Source organism: Daldinia loculata, assembly GCF_022478755.1.
Source record: "Daldinia loculata strain CBS 113971 unplaced genomic scaffold F4817scaffold_9, whole genome shotgun sequence".
Taxonomy (NCBI): Eukaryota; Fungi; Ascomycota; class Sordariomycetes; order Xylariales; family Hypoxylaceae; genus Daldinia; species Daldinia loculata.
Window position 1 is genome coordinate 504217 of NW_026054863.1, and position 14103 is coordinate 518319.

The following is a 14103-nucleotide window of genomic DNA, read 5'->3' on the forward strand; positions in this document are numbered from 1 at the left end:
CCCGCCTAGACCCACCTGATAATCCCTGTTAGACGGTTACCGTGCACCACTTGTAGAGAAAATACTGTACCGGGTACATCCAGGAGTCGAAATGGTACTCCATCGTACTCCTGATTTTGCGCTTGGCCTACCTGGTCTCTGCTACAGTAACAGTCACTGTACTTTGTCACTAAGAGACTGTGCTCCCTTCCATGTCACTCTCTTTCCCATTAATCACGAGACAATAAATAAAGCCCGGCAGAAGCAGCTGTGCTTCCATTCGAACTTTTCCCTTCCCACCCTTCCTGTCGTACTCGACTTCAAATACAAGTTTCGTTGTTCTTCCACTTCCATTTCAAGCACCTCCAAAGAACACTCCCCCGCGAGACAACGAAGTGCCATTTAATACTACTCTATCCAACGAGTAGCTTCTCCATTATTTAATTTCCCCTTTCTAGTGATACCCATATTCTTGATACCCAAATTAGTTTTTCCTTTTAGACAACAATCAAAATGGCAGAGGAACAGAAGCCCGTTGAAGTCGCCGAGACTACCCCCGTCGTCGCTGAGCCCGCAACGGAGACGAAGCCTGTCGAGGACAAGCCCGTCGAGACCGCGCCTGTCGCCGAGGCTGCCACTGCTGAGGCACCCGCTGAGGCTACCGAGACAACTGAGGCCGCCGCTCCTGCTGAGGAGGCCAAGAAGGAGGAAGTGAAGCCTATCGAGGCTGGTACCCTGGAGCACAAGGGTGCTCCCGCCAACTTCCCTAAGTATGTCGCGATTAATTTTACACATGATAAAGACATCTTAGCTAACCTAATTCAGGAACCTCATCTACTCCAAGCAGCACTTCTGGTTCGGCGCCGATGCCATTCCCAAGGACAAGCTCGCTACGTACCTGAAGAATGAGAAGGCCACCGACGTTGCCCACCATGTCGCTGCCTGGGCTACCGAGACCGGAAAGGGTCTCTTCTTCTACGGCAAGGAAAGCGATAAGAGCACCCCGACCGGCGCTATCCAACTGGTATGCTCGATTAATGCGACATGGTTAATAGTACATAACACTAACTAGTATATAGGCTGAGGCTTCTGAGCCTACCGTTGAGGGCGCTACCAAGTTCTCTTTCACTGCCAAGGGCCACAAGCACGCATTCAAGGCACCCACTGCCGCTGACCGTGACAACTGGGTTGAGCAGTTGAAGATCAAGATTGCCGAGGCCAAGGAGCTTGCCGCCACTATTACTGAGACTGAGGCATACAAGCAGACTCTTGAGAGCTTGAAGCCTACCAAGGAGGAGAAGCCTGTCGAGGCCGAGCCCGCGAAGGAAGAAGCTAAGGAGGAGCCCAAGGAAGAGGACAAGAAGGAAGAACCCAAGGAGGAGGATAAGAAGGAGGACGGTAAGGACTCCAAGCGCCGATCTGCCAGCCGAAAGCGCGCTTCCATCTTCGGCAACCTTCTCGGCAAGAAGGAGACCGCCGCTGAAGACAAGTCCGCCGAGGACAAGCCTGCCGAGACCGCTGAGGCTGCTGAGCCCATTCCTGAGGACGCTGCCACCGAGACTCCGGCCGTCGAGTCCCTTGCTGCCGAAGAGACCAAGAAGGAGGAGCCTGTCAAGCCTACTCCTACCAAGCGTGCTAGGTATGTTTTCTCCGCTGTCCTATCAATATCATGATCTAACCTTTTTATAGCCTTTTCGGTGGTCTCTCTTTCGGAAAGAAGAAGGTTGAGCCTGAGTCTGCTCCTGCGACTCCTGCTAAGGATGCTCCTGTTGACGCCTCAGTTGCCGAGACTGCTCCCGTGATCCCTGCTGTCGAGACTTCTGAACCACTTTCGACAGAGGTTGCTTCTCCCACTACTGTCCCCACTGAGACAACTGATGTCACTCCTGCCACCAACGGTGAGACCAAGGAGAAGACCGAGAAGCGCAAGTCTACTCTCCCCTTCGGCTTCGGCAAGAAGGAGAAGGCTGCTACCTCTGACGAGGAAGGCGAGAAAGTCAAGTCTCCTCCCTTTTTCTCCAAGCTCCGCCAGACCGTCAAGGGTAAGGGCAAGGCTGAGAAGCCTGCTGAGGAGTCCAAGGCTGAGGACACCAAGCCCGCTGATGTAGCCGAGGAGACCGAGCCCGCCAAGGAGGCTGAGGCTGAATCCGCTGTCGCTCCCATTGCTGAGGAGACGTCCGCGGAGAAGCCTGCTGCCGCTGCCCCGGCTCCCGTCACCGCTGCCGCATAGAGTGCGCGCCGCTTTGGCCTTCGGGTCAATATTTAATGTTTTCGTAAAGTGTATCCACGACACTGGGTTTGGTCGGGAACGGATCTGCATTTCAAGATACCCTACGAGACTGGTTTCTAACTGATACCCCCATCTGTTGTCGGCGATTGGCGGGCATACTCTCTGTTAGTCGGAACAGGGAGTTGGCTGCATTGACGCAAGGATGGCATCCATGATCTTTATACTGACGCTTTTTGCATGTCTTGTCTCAATTTGCGAGGAGAACTGCTTTTGTTTTGACACATCTTTTCCTAATACTCAACTGATACCCAGTATACCCCCTGTCATTTGGTTGATGCGGATCAGAAAATACCTGCGAAACAGCACACAAATGTTTCATCTTTTACAGTGACGGAGTGGGCGGAATATGTTGTGACGGGGCTGCTTGATATCGAAGCACGCGAGGTCCTCATACGGATTAGATGTCGCGTGTTGTGTTATGCCACGTAGGGTATGCACTTGCCGGCTGAAGCATTCTCTTAATAGCTAATAGATACTCATGTGTTCAGTGTTGCTAGTCCTATGCTTGTATCTTTGTGATTGCAGTCTTGTCCTGTTATTATAGATCGTTAGCAGTCTTAGTTCCTCAAGCTCCCGATAGTGAATCATTAGCATCAATATGAACCACTTGTTCTTATACCAAGTTGTTATTATTATCTTCGTGACACCTTTGGTCGTAACAGTCTTGAGTCGTAGCGTGCCTAATTTTATATATGAGTGTTTAACTTTTGCCTCCGGCATGTAGATATTCTTAACCGTAAGTTCATTCACAACAACTGCTAACCATAATGAAAAAAGTTTTAAGTTTCCTTACGAATAGTAATTATCATCTAAATAAACCATACTTGCAGATGTAGCTGCTATATGTATGTTATTAGATAGTTTTCGTTCATTATTTAACTATATTCTGTAGGTGAAGAAAATCACAGGTGCAAACATCTACGCATGATGATGCTTTTCTTTCTCTATAGGTATAACTAGGTAGTTAGATGTAGTTCAACATGGCGATGCTTTGTTGTTTAAGGGTTGATAAAGGCTACCTACTTCTGATGCTTCTAGTACTATGTATATGGTCTGTAGCCCTTCAAGCAAACAGAACCCTACCTAGAATTTCAACGTTAGTGTGAGAGGTATATAAGGTGTATATTTATGTCTCGTCCGTCTTATGCTTTTATAAATTGTGTGACCTATTATTAAAACCCATACTAAATTCCCAAATGGCCAGGTCTAAGCAATAGTGACTCATGTTAACTGGAGTCGACCTACTGAGGGTTCCCAGGTTATTATTGATGAAAAATCGCATATTACTAATGCTATATATAATTTACCAGCTCATTATATTCAATAGCATGTTTTAACTTGGGGCTTATCAGTTGCTATCGATGTTAAAGCTTCATTAGGAGTTGCACTGTTTGCAAACTCCTTTCTCAGATGCACAGTGTTCGAATCATAGGCAGTCATATTCTATGATACGTTTAATAGCGGCTCGGAACATGCGTCAGGGGAAGAGTCAGGTCCTGAGATGGAAGTATGTGTTATCTCGTAGCAATCGTTGCTATGTAGACTGTAAGCCTACGTCACGAAAACCTTCAAATCGATTACCTTCAAAGCCAACTAGCAGTCCATGTTTGGAAAGGCCAAGTTCTATTTTATTTTGCATCGCTTGCATTACCACTCCAGTCATCTTTCCCTTGCGGCTGAAATGTCATGGATGTCCACTTCTTAACAAAATCATGTAACAATCAAGCTTGCCTACACGTGTAAATAGTCACAGTACACGCACTCATAAGTGTCCCGCATGTTTGCTCAAGGGCCCAAAAACTTCTATATAAAACTTTTCGTATTCTTCTATTCTTCCTCTCTCCTAATCTTTGCTACATAGTTTCCAAGGGCCAAAATAACAATACAAGTTGCATCTTAATCAAACAACAACAAACCACTCAGTTATTAGCACAATGCAATACAATCACCAACAAAGCAATAACCAGCAGCCGGCATCAGGCTGGGTCAACGAACGGGGCCGACCCAGAAGCTCCGATATTCCCGCCAGACAAGCTGGTTCCCGCCGCTCGATCCCCGCGATGGCATACGACAGTGATCTTGGGAGGTTGTCAAGCCTCGAGGAATTTGACCAAAGAAATTTCGTAGGCTCCCGAAGGCTCAGCGGGGCTTACGATCACACCGGTTCCGGTTGGCACACTACCTTCGGGACCACCAGGCCTGAGGAGTCAGATATCTTAGCCAGTCTTATTAATGGACGGCCCATTAGGGATTACCGGGAAACCCTACCTCACATGGCTTTCCCTAGCCATATCCTCGATATCGAGCCTGTGAGGCCTAGAGCCATTCCCGACCCAGACGAGATCGCTCGGTTCGAGTCCTCTATCTTTGACCCGAATCGCCCATCTCCTTGGTCAACCCAGTTTAACGACGTTCGCGAACCCTCCAGGCCAAGTACGCCGGATATGCCTCCTGATGATATTCCATACCAGCTACAATACTCGTCAGAAAGAGCTCCTACGCCCGAAGCGCCCGGCGTATTTTACCCGTCGGACCATCTCAACGGACGTTGGCATCGGCGCAATCGGTTCAGCCAGCCCTTCCCGCCGAATCGCCCTACTATATCCAACGACACGACAATGCTTCCCTCGGAAAGAGATAGGCCCGCTAGTGAAGTATTCGACCGGTTAAATAGAGCCTATCCATCTACTGAAGGCCTCTTTGCCCACCCCAGAATACCCAGCTCGTCCACTACTAATAGCTCCGAGACCTTATACCCCGGCCTCAGCACTCCCGTCATGACTCCCACATCCAACGCGTCTGACATTGCTACCGACGCTAGCGTCTTGCGGGTTAATGCGGTACCCGAACAGGCCGGGAATCAGGTCGATGAGTTGAGCACGGGCAATGGAAGCTCTAGTACCAACGGCGAAGGTGGTGCTAGACTTGAGGGTAGCGGTCATCCCGCGCTTATCCCCGTCACCATCTCGATATCTATCGAGTTTGATGACACTATGTTTGATATCCAGGGTTACAACGTCACTACGAGGCCGCGAAGTAGGCGGGTCTGAGAAGAATAGGGGGAACAAGGAGCCTGAAAAATCAACGAAGCAAATTTAGGGGAAGGAGAAAAAAAAAAATAGCATGTGATACTGGATAAGTGATCTTATCTGATTTAGGGCGCAGACTTCTGATGCATGTATAAAAATAGGGGGATGAACATACTGAGGATCATAAATAGTAATATTTAATTCTTTTATTCAATAGTCTTGTCTTGTGGATATGTAATGTACCTAAAGGAGAGGCAAAAGCCAGTAGCTTGGCCAGCCTCGGGGTACTATTGTGATCTTCAATGACAAAACCATGTTTCTCTAAGAACCGGATGCTCTAAACTCAGGAGAGCCGTTCCGTTCTATGACAACATCTCCTATACATACATAGTGTGGCGCCAAATCGAGATTTAACCCTCCCATATCATTACATTATTATCAACATCATAATAGAGTCATAAAAACCTCCGCCTTTATCCACTCTTCAAATTCTCAATACAGATACACTAGTATCAGCTCCAAAACAAGCTCATGGTCGCAATACCCAAAGCAAGATACATATACCCCTTCCTCACACCCATAACACCCGACGCACCCGAAGGCGTCGACGTCGACTCACTCGGAACCTCACTACTCTGCGCCGCCGTCCCCGTCCCCGTCCCCGTCCCCGTCAACACCGTAGTTCTCAGCTCCGAGCTAGAGGCCCCAGTCGCACCAGCAGGCACCGAAGCACCCCCCGTCGTCCCAGGCCGCGTCGCAGTCGTACTCGGCGCGACAATAGTGAACCCAAACGCGTCCGTCGTATCCGGCGGCAGAGTCGTAATATCCGGCGCCGGCAGCGTGACCTGCGTGGTCCCGACACCCACCGTGTACGCCCAGAAACAAGTCGGCCGCTCGGTGGGGACGTAATCGCCAGTCGTGCCCTGGCCAAAACTAGCGCTGGTGTACGTGACGAGGAACGGCGCCGCGTTATCCGTATTGGTGCCCGCGACGCTGGCCAGGGGCGTCGGGGCGCCCGCCGAACACGTCGTGTACGCCGTCGGCAGCGGGTGTATGCCGCCCTGCTGCGCGCCGCCTAGCCCGCAGCAGACCATGTCGGCCATGTCCATCGAGTTGTTCTTGCCGGGGCCGATGTCGTGCCAGATGTCCTTGGCCGTGTTGAGGATGTCGCCGTCGCAGCAGAAGGTCTGGTAGTTGGATGCTTTCCACCCGGGCTTGTCTGCCGCGCATTCGTACCGCGAGCCGTCGAAGCGCTCTGCGACGCTTAGACACCAGTCGGTGATTAGGCCCGTGGGGATCGCGGTGGTGATCGAGGACATGGTTGCGTTGCGCGTGTGCTCTGCTCTGCTCTGCTTTGGGGGAGGTTTTTTTTTTCTTTCTTTCTTTCTACTTCCGTGGATGGCTTGGTGCGTGATGGGAGGGAGGCGCAAGACGCGGCTGTAGGAATGCGATGGACAGGCGAAGAGGTAATAAGAGCAAGAGAAAAGGTCAAGGACTTGTTACTACGTAGCACTTGACGTCTGCTTGGCACGACTAGGCATCATCGTCGAAATCCACAGCGGCTTTTAAGCTCCTGTTAATCTCGGTTCGCCACCCGGACCCGAGCCTCAAAACCCGAGTCTCAAAACCCGAGAATCCGTGGTAAATCACCAGCACAATCGGCCCACGACCCGGGATAATGGCACATACATTATCCCGATGGCATCTATTCCACGTACGTGAGGTGGCATGAGAGTTTTTTGCACTTCGCGGGATCATGCGCATTGGACTGCGACAGATCCCAATCGTGACGAGAGAGGCGGAATTGATGAAGGAAGGCAAGGATCGCCCTCTGTTCTAGATCATCGACTCCTGCAGCACGGCGCGTCAATCTGGGGTAAGTAGGACCTGCATAAGCGAAGATGAGCTTGCGATGACTTCCAACCATTCTTCTTGCTGTCGCTGCTTATACTTATATATATATATATATAACGATTCCCTTACTTCGACAAGATCCGCGAGACATGCATCAAATTCGAGGCCCAGTGGTTCCATCAAGCCCCTCATGAAGAGGCATTTTTCCAGAGCGAAGAGGACTGTTGTTAGGACTAGGTACATACCTATCTATGTAGCATTGGGCCGACTGACATGGCCTTGGTCCTCGTACGATTAGCTACGGCTCGCTGGGTAGCAATCCTTCTAACGGACATGTCGGTTGGGAATTAGGTAGTTAGTTGTCTTACTGGACTTGTAGTGGGCATGATGAAAAAAGCTTCAACTTGCATACATTCAGATGCACATCGTCCTACTATGAATTGCAATGTCACGAATTAAAAAGATCACAAGCGCGCTCCCAGCTTATTTCTAAGGAGGGTTGGGAATCTCAAGCTAGTAGACACCTTCTGGAAAACACATTCTTTAAGCCCATTCATATACGAAGTTGCTGTATTCTATCGATCGGGCGTACCTTTGCATCTTTCGCTACGTACGCAACTTAGAAGTGCGTGGGGTTGATGACTTCTAGGTCTCGTGTCGCTCCACGCCTCACGAGAGTAGATGAGATAGTTAGTAGCAAAACGAGTATATGCTGCAACCAAGTCTTCGTCTTGATCCTTCTTAGATATCGTATTGGTGATTGTTATCCGCGGTCCGTTTTATACCTTGCTATGTATATTAGATCTAGAATGTGCTTTATGTCAAATTCACTTAGGTTTATAAGATGCGCGAATTTAGCTAAGACGCGCATATGATATTTCCTTAGATTAAATTGGACTTCCCCTCGAGACGGACTTCCTGTAACATGTAGATTCCAAGTGACTACTGTGGGAGCCTACTGTGTAGTATGCTTTTGGAAGATGTTTCTCGTAGTCGTCTCTTTTGTAACCTTTCCCCTAAAGACCAATAAGAAAGGGCGGCAGATGTAAGTGCATAGTATACCTAAGAGATCTTCTAGCTACCACGATTGATGTCATAAGAGACCCTTAAGTTGGTTTACCGTATTTCTATAAATACCTAACCTACCTAGGAACGTCAACAGCTAAAATATATTAGTGATATTATCTTTTATTCCGCTTCATATCCGTATGCAGTAACAGTCGAAATAGGAGATAGTAACACCTATAATCACAAGTTTTAATGGTGGACTGACACCCCGCGGTGGCTAGAGAAGTAAACTAATCCGCGACCCTGTCGTCATCGCTGATAACGGCAAGTATCTCAATGGATATCCGCGATGCCATATAAATGAAGAACTACCCAAAAGGTGCCTGAGCACTACGCGGACGTACAAGTGATGCGTTAGTGAAAGTAATATTATCGTATAGGTAAAATGAAGCCATTCACCTCGAAGTATGTGGTTGCAAGGATGCAGTCAAGGTAGGACAAGATCTAGGATGTAAAAGACTAGAAGGTAACGGTAGTAATTGGACACGGCTCTTTTGATTCGCGCTCGTGTATCTGGAAAGCTCTGAAGCACGTGAAGATTAACTATTGGACTATTGGACTATTGGACTATTGGACTATTGGACTATTGGACTATTGGACTATTGGACTATTGGACTATTGGACTATTGGACTCTTGGACAAGTTACTTGTATCCAAGTACAAGTTCTACTTCAAGCTCGCACGTATAGGGGGTGGCATTGCCATTTTCGATACTTGTATAACGATGACCTTCACGAGCGAACTCACCTATCATTTGTAACACAGCAACCTTGGAACACGAGATCTGAATAGTGATGAACTTTGATACCGTGATGATATTGGTGAGCACCTTTGTGATAGGTAATTTCAGCTGACGTGCTGACATCGAGATAGTGTGATACGCAGAATGATACTCGCGGCAGTTAGAAGCAAGCAGGCAGACTATTGAGATTAGGATGGATTACGGAATTATGACTCTCTATGAGCAAATCATGTTAAAACAGAAATTCAGTGCCACCCTGTGTTATTCGTATTCCATTAACGCCATGGCCATGCAACCTCAAACCAGCTTTCGCGGAGGCCTCCCCACTTTGTGATTAACGGTTGCGCTGAAGTACTGTAGCAACCCAACAGCGCGTTCTATCCAGCTCAGCTATCCAATAAAGTCCGAGAGGCATCTAACATTAGATTTAAAATGGTAGAATTTGTGTGAATTATTGTCGTCCTCTTTCGTGTATTTTGGGAATGAAACCTTTTTTTTTGTGACGCGGAAACAGGGAATGCCAGAGTAGGTGATACGCGGAATCTATTCCTCTTCATCGTGTTCGACGAGAGTGATCATGGGCTTGTCACCCAACAGCGCCTTGCCCTTGAGGTTCGTAATTTCAATCATGAAGAGGTAACCCATGACTTTAGCATCCGAGAGTTCCACGAGTTGGCCTGCAGCAGCAGCAGTTCCTCCTGAGTTACCCAGTCAGTTGAGAGGACAGGCCGAAGCGGCGGAGTAAACAAGAAAGTCACGCTAGAACGCAAAACTGGACGATGCTTCTTTGTCGTTGAAACGGCAGGTTTCTCCCTGGCCAGTGCTTTTATACCACCTAGTGGAGATACTTATTACCGGTATAATTGGAGCCGACTTCTAGCCTCATGTCGGACATCTGCCTTTGTCATGGCTAGTTATGAGCAAAACTTGGGGCATAGCAGTGTTGTCGATCGCCGCCATTATTTCCCTAGCTTGTACTCATACTAGACATTAAGTGATGCAGCAGGACGACTGGGAGGAACTCCAAAATTGTCCGTGTGCCCATTGATAGGTAATAGGTAGAAGTGCGGGAGTATATTTGAAACAGGGACGGATAGGTTAGGGTAGACGAAATCAAGGCTAGTGAGGGCCAACTTATAATATGGCACCGAGAGGCCCAAGCAACCTAGCAGAAAGCACGAGTGACAGGTAGACGCAAAGCACTCAACTTACCAGTAGCAATGATATCGTCCACGATCAAGCAATTTTGTCCGGGCTTGATAGCATCGATTTGCACCTGAAATTCGTCTGATCCATATTCTTTTTTGTACTCAACTGTTCTGCATGCGCCTGGCATCTTGCCCTTCTTCCGGACCGGGACGAATGGGCGGTTGAGCCTCAATGCAAGTGAAGGCCCAAAGAGGAAACCGCGTGCTTCTAGACCCACTATGACATCTGGTATCTGGTCGCCGTATCGTTCTCGTATTAGGAGGGCAAGTACCTCGAGGAGAGACTCAAATGCCGCAGGGTTCTGGAATATCGGGAGGATATCGATGAAGTTTATACCGGGGATGGGGAAGTCAGGTACGAATCTCAAGGCGTCGATCACCAGTTTCTTAGCAGTCTCCAGCTTCTCCCGCTCGTGCGCGAGCAGGGCGTTTACCGATTTACCGGCGAGTTCGGTGGTACCGGCGGCGGAGGAGGCGGGCTCTCGTCGCGAGGCATCGGGTGCAGCAGTTGGAGTGATGCTTGGCTGATCTGGGTTGGCTGCCACGGGATCAACGGGTATGTTGGAAGTGGCTAGACCGCTCATGCTGAGGAGGAGGAGGAAAGAAGGAGGAGAAGAGAAGACGGCGAGGAGTGAAGGGCAAGGTAGGCGATATGTGTACCTTGGGGGGAGAGAAGATAATGCGTGAAAATTTTTTGGGGGTGTGGCACAGTAGAAGGGCCAGGAGGGGAGTCGAAAGACGAATGGGATAGGCAGACAAGGCAAAGCCAAGTCAGACAAACAGGCAAAGAGACAAGGCCGCCTCAGAAGTGGCCGCGGAGGAATGCGCAGGGGGGGATGGGGATGGAAATAGAGGTGTAAGGTAGCCTGCTTGCCGCAACCCGGGTGGTAGATAATAATAACAACAACAACAACAACAACAGTAATAACTTCTGTCCTTGGTTAGAAGGTCTGAGAGTTTGTGAGATGTACAATACGTGTGTACAAGTACAGGGGTGGACGAGTAAGAATAAGGAGAAGAAAATGGCAACGAAAGACGTGTGGCTCGAAAACTAAGACAACGAGTTTCTAAGAGGGAAGTGGAGTGGTTGACAGAGTGGTTGACAGAGTGGGATGGATGAAGCTGAGGTGAATCATATTTTTTTTTTCCCTCTTCGAAACATTTTTTTTCTTTGGAGGGGTAAACCTTCTAGGTTAGTTGCGGTGCCTAGTTCTTCGTACCAGAGTACCAGGTTCTACTTACGTCTGATAGGGATAGCGTTACTTCCCTCGGTACCTGAGTGAGTACAGAAACATGTAAGTCCCCACCGACAACCTAGCTGGACCCTAAGGCAGGTTTATAGTACCTAACAAGGTAGCTTAAAGCATAACCCACTTACCGAAATGGGTAAGCTATAGCTGGAAGGGTAGGATAAAGAACAGGATACATGCAGCTAGTTCCAAGTTGCTATCTACCTCAATACATAAACCAGATATCGGTGAGGTAAAAAAAAACAAAACAAAACAGTCTACCAGTCTACTCCAGTAGATTCAATTCAAACCATATAGGTACATACCTTAGGTACATATTCTGATACTGTACTTCAGGTACATAATATCCAGGACGAATGATGAACCTCTCTGCCCCTCTCGTGGGTGTAGCAGGTGGGCGGTGCAGGGGTTTTCTATAGTTTTTCTCGGTGCTCACCATTCGAAACCCCACTGCCTCCTAATGCTACCATACCGAACGGAGGACTAGGAGGACTAGAACGTATGCAGACTTGGATGCGTTATCAGGGATTGCCTCTTTGCTGATGGCTTGTTCCGGCCAACGCCGTAACTTATTAGCACCAGCGTTTACATAATCTTTGACCATAGAGCCATAGAAAAATGCCAGCTGTCGGAGAGTTGGTAAGGGCTTAATATTATATGTAAGCCCACGCATGCTATATACATGGCTACCTATATACATGGAGCTCCTAGACGTGCCCGCAGAGGCGTGAGCAGCTATGCATGTATATGCGGTGTAAGGCAACGTAATGTCTCTGGTAGGAAATCAAGGAATCCGCAGCGGGACGAACACACTGGCAGACCGGATATCTTTCTGCTGCGCAGGTAGTTTACCTGCGCAGCTACATACCTAAGGTACGTAGTTGTTACCTATGAGAGATGGGTATCGAAAGGGGAAGATTCCTTCTAGAAGCATTGTCACCCTACAAATTCATCCGAAGGAATAGGATGATCAGGGGGAAAGTGTTACGGGATACTAGTTAGGAGACCTCAATTATCGGTCGAACGGTATATAAAAAGGTTTGCCACCTTCCTAAACTATTATTTCGGTCTTTGAATAGGCTTACCGCAGGGGGATATTCGATAGTCGTAGGACTAATTGTGGTCTCGAGATGGAGGGTCCGAATGGCACAGTATCTTGCTCGAGAGCTTGAGAGAGGCTATGTAGATAGTATGTCAAAAAAGGAGGGGATATATATATATATATATGATAGAAAAGCTCTTTACGAGTAATAACGATTAATTACACGTAGATTAGGTACTTACCAGTAGTCGCATGTCGTATGTCGCAAATTATAAGTTGCAAGTCAACCTGGCGATATCACATCTATCGTAACTCTCACTTTTCATCTCTCTAATGTGATATGTAGGCGCATGTAGGTAGGTAGCATTGTACAGGTACGGTATGTATATCGTCCCTATATTCATGTAGTATATTTGTAGTATATTCGTGTATGTAGTATATTATTATTCAACATGGAAGAAATAAGATCAGGGATTAAAAAGAATTAAGCAATTGCCCTGCCCCGCCTCGACTAGGTACCTAACTCATTAAGAACCTCTAAAGTTTTAGGAAATCGCGATTTGGTCGTTTTTGTTCGACCCCACACTTTACTTCTCAAAAGACTTTCTACATACCCATTTCACCTTTTTTCTTCTTCTCTTTATCAGCAAGCTTCCCGGAATCCCTGACTCATCTCTTGTTTCCCCGTATACCCGACATTTTCCATAACCTGTCCCTTAGATCCTCTAGTTACCGACTTACATCCGCTCCTAAGCTATACTACTACTACTTCATAGTGGCTCGCACAATCCTAGCCCGGTCCCGTTTGTCTTGGGTTCTTGGCTACCTGCTCGGGACAGCAGACAGCAATCTAAAAGAAGAACCATCGCATTAAAAATCCCCTAATCGCCACTTCCCGCTGCGTTGTGTGGAGCATTGATGAGGTGATCGAGGTGATCATTGACTAACAAGGTGCTATTGACGCTGTCGGAAATCGTCTCGTCAACTGCATCCACTTACTATGTATATCACATCCCTACAACCATACATTCCACCTAGGTACCATACATACGCACAGCGGCCCGGGATCCAGTTAGATTCTGTCTCGGTAACCCATCGTTTTCTTTGAGTATCATTAGAACTAATTAATTAAACCAATACCATACGAGGTATGTACACTTCCACATCAACCAACAAGACTCGTATCCCGCTCGTGGAAACATGGGGCTCAAAGGCCGCGTTACGCCTCAATCGCCCTCCATCCTCTTTTAGTCGAATTAGACTGGCTCCTGGTCTCCTTCGATCGAGGTGTTACAACTACTCCGGCTCCTGCAACCACATCTCTTGCATACTCAGCAACCGAGACAGGGGATCTAGATGTTGTGACCAACAGGTATTTAATGTTGTAACCACACCACTGTTCACTCACATGTTTGAACTCGAGCTACCGATGTACAGCTAGATGCCTACGACCGTTCTGTCAACTCTAGCGATCAATCTAGTCCCATGGCCGGGGAGGATATCCGGATGATTGGACGCCCAGCAAGTGGGCATTATGTTTCCTGGCTGGGTCCTATTCTTAAAACGCATAAGGATTTGGGTCGATACAGCCTCGCACATATTAACCCGCCGGTTTCGCCGAATCAACATTGAAGTTCCTAC

At 48.0% G+C, this 14103-nt stretch overlaps 4 protein-coding genes across 4 annotated transcripts; 2 read left to right on the forward strand and 2 right to left on the reverse strand.

Moving 5' to 3' along the window:
* The first annotated feature begins 219 nt into the window (after window positions 1–219).
* Window positions 220–2887, forward strand: F4817DRAFT_329455 (Pleckstrin homology domain-containing protein). Its single transcript, XM_049302277.1, has 4 exons — window positions 220–749; window positions 805–1003; window positions 1059–1618; window positions 1669–2887. The coding sequence occupies exons 1-4, from the start codon at window positions 493–495 to the stop codon at window positions 2207–2209; spliced, it is 1557 nt and encodes a 518-aa protein (XP_049161743.1). The 5' UTR covers window positions 220–492; the 3' UTR covers window positions 2210–2887.
* A 1230-nt stretch (window positions 2888–4117) lies between these two features.
* Window positions 4118–5348, forward strand: F4817DRAFT_329458 (uncharacterized protein). The gene has a single exon (XM_049302278.1). It carries the CDS (start codon window positions 4204–4206, stop codon window positions 5317–5319), a length of 1116 nt encoding a protein of 371 aa, XP_049161744.1. The 5' UTR covers window positions 4118–4203; the 3' UTR covers window positions 5320–5348.
* A 141-nt stretch (window positions 5349–5489) lies between these two features.
* Window positions 5490–6913, reverse strand: F4817DRAFT_301927 (uncharacterized protein). The gene has a single exon (XM_049299797.1). It carries the CDS (start codon window positions 6615–6617, stop codon window positions 5811–5813), a length of 807 nt encoding a protein of 268 aa, XP_049161745.1. The 5' UTR covers window positions 6618–6913; the 3' UTR covers window positions 5490–5810.
* A 2592-nt stretch (window positions 6914–9505) lies between these two features.
* Window positions 9506–10754, reverse strand: F4817DRAFT_313319 (adenine phosphoribosyltransferase; the record flags this gene model as incomplete). Its single annotated transcript, XM_049300228.1, has 2 exons — window positions 9506–9660; window positions 10175–10754. The coding sequence occupies 2 exons, from the start codon at window positions 10752–10754 to the stop codon at window positions 9506–9508; spliced, it is 735 nt and encodes a 244-aa protein (XP_049161746.1).
* Between the last annotated feature and the right edge of the window lie 3349 nt (window positions 10755–14103).

Excerpts from the sequence above, each read along its gene's own strand:
- F4817DRAFT_329455 (XM_049302277.1), top strand. The coding sequence starts at position 493 with ATGGCAGAGGAACAGAAGCCCGTTGAAGTCGCCGAGACTACCCCCGTC. Across the intron at positions 750-804 it reads GCTCCCGCCAACTTCCCTAA|GAACCTCATCTACTCCAAGC; the intron begins GTATGTCGCGAT and ends AACCTAATTCAG. Across the intron at positions 1,619-1,668 it reads ACTCCTACCAAGCGTGCTAG|CCTTTTCGGTGGTCTCTCTT; the intron begins GTATGTTTTCTC and ends ACCTTTTTATAG.
- F4817DRAFT_329458 (XM_049302278.1), top strand. The coding sequence starts at position 4,204 with ATGCAATACAATCACCAACAAAGCAATAACCAGCAGCCGGCATCAGGC.
- F4817DRAFT_301927 (XM_049299797.1), bottom strand. The coding sequence starts at position 6,617 with ATGTCCTCGATCACCACCGCGATCCCCACGGGCCTAATCACCGACTGG.